The 1766-nt window shown below is 56.9% G+C and overlaps 1 protein-coding gene across 1 annotated transcript in view; it reads left to right on the top strand.

Annotated features, from left to right (window-relative positions):
• The window catches only part of LOC113209361 (T-box transcription factor TBX20-like), an 84358-nt gene that overhangs the window by 67618 nt on the left and 14974 nt on the right, over positions 1–1766 (top strand). Inside the window, exon 5 of the mRNA XM_052269319.1 lies at positions 1461–1537. Coding sequence (XP_052125279.1) covers positions 1461–1537 — 77 coding nt within the window. The remainder of the gene's footprint in view (positions 1–1460; positions 1538–1766) is intronic.

Below are 1766 nucleotides of genomic sequence, written 5' to 3'. Positions count from 1 at the left end.
CCGATATGATCGCTTCCCGAGGGGCCCGGCGCGGGGCCCGGGGGCCCGGGGGACCGCGCATTAGGGCCTAACCGCGCGCTGTTTTGTCTGACCACTCGATTTTGATTGAGATTTATACGATGAGCGCCGGAGCGATGCGGCTCGCCCCCTCCTTCGCGCGTGAGCGTAGGATTGAGACGTCCGCCTTGTCTCTGCTGCAAGCGCCGTTTTGAGAGACTTTTGCGCGCGCAACCCGCCGCTGCTTGTTGTTTTGTATTTGGAAGCTGCGAATTTTCCCAGTAAGCACACGGTACCAACTGAACGGCGTTCAAAGACGAATGCAAGCAGCGGCGGCACAGTTTGTTGTGTGTGGCAGGGTATGGGGCGCGGCCCGGCCCGGCCGCCAGGGCAGCCAACCGTGTCGCGGCCATGGGCGCGCGCCCAGGCGTGCCAACCCGAAAACAACACGAGACTTTTCAGCAGCGCTGCGGCTCGATTGAGACTGCTCCTGGCGCCCGCAGCTGAGCTGGCGCTGGCCGGGCATTGGCTATGCAAATCGCCGCCCGTGTCGCGGTGGTGTTGGTCACATTGGAAGGCCCCCCCGGCACCGCGGTGGTGGTGGAATAGTGTTGCCAGGGGCGGAGCCAGTGGAGGCGTGGCCGACACATAACTTTTCGGTGAAATACACGGTTGCGGACGGAAGCGCAAGTTGGCACCCCTGTGAGTGATGGCGTGGCTGCGCGCGGCGCCCGCGGGGCCCGTCACGGCGCCTGACAGCTGGGGGCCGGCGGCGGCCCGGGGCGCGCCCTTAAACACTGGCTGCGAAATAATGACAACATTGTGCCCGGGGAGCATTAAATGTTTTGAGTCGTTAAGGGTTCGAAAAACCGTCGCTTCTCAAAATCCTTTCCATTTCATTTAATTTATTTTTTCTAAATACTTTTTTGGCACTTAGCAATATATATTTTGACCTAAGACCAATTTCCCATTCATTCGCATTTGAAAGCACAGGAAAATTCCCTTTTAAAGAGCGGTGGATTTTATGTCGGGAGTTTCCTCGACGGCCCACCCCCCTGGTGCGCGCACCTTTAGGGAGCGCCCCCTCCGATACCCACCACCACCCGGCCCAGTCACGATACGCTGTTGGCGTGAGCTCGGGGCCACGCCTCGCCACGCCACGGTTGCGCTAGTGCGTGAGTGAGTTTATCAATGGGCCTCGCGGCCCGCCCCTCTCCGGCATAGGACCACCGAATCAAAGCAGACCCTCCTACTCTAATAGTAAAGTGCTCGAGAGTCGCGCTATCGTGATTGAATCGAATCATTCATAGTGGTTGCTCGATTGCCACCGCCAAACCCGATACTAAATGTTGTGTAGTTTGTCTGCGGTGGTAACGAGCAATCTCGAAATGATGGACGTGTGAATATTTTTTATTTTTTTTTTGAGCTTTTTACTAACGTCGTCTTGTGTTTTGTTCTTGCAGATCACCAAGCTGAAAATCGATAGCAACCCTTTCGCCAAAGGCTTCAGGGACTCGTCCAGACTCACCGACTTTGACCGGTAAGAAGAGCCACTTTTGCACACGCTCGTGCTTGCCCTTCTCATCTCTAGGGCCTATGATTATTGCCGCACCTTGCGGTGCGAGTAACTTCCCGGCTAATTGTTGTGCTGCAAAATAACGCCTTTTTTTGCGTTGCGTTACGAGCGTGCCCCCTAATCTTTCGTTGCGCCCAGCTGTTTGCTGCACGTCTCGCTCTCGCTCTCTCCCTCTCCCCCCGCCAGCCCCCCC

This window comes from Frankliniella occidentalis, unplaced genomic scaffold (genome assembly GCF_000697945.3).
Source record: "Frankliniella occidentalis isolate FOCC.00 unplaced genomic scaffold, Focc_3.1 Scaffold89, whole genome shotgun sequence".
Taxonomy (NCBI): domain Eukaryota; kingdom Metazoa; phylum Arthropoda; class Insecta; order Thysanoptera; family Thripidae; genus Frankliniella; species Frankliniella occidentalis.
The sequence above is the reverse complement of the archived record's forward strand: the minus strand, read 5'-3'. Positions and strand labels throughout refer to the sequence as shown.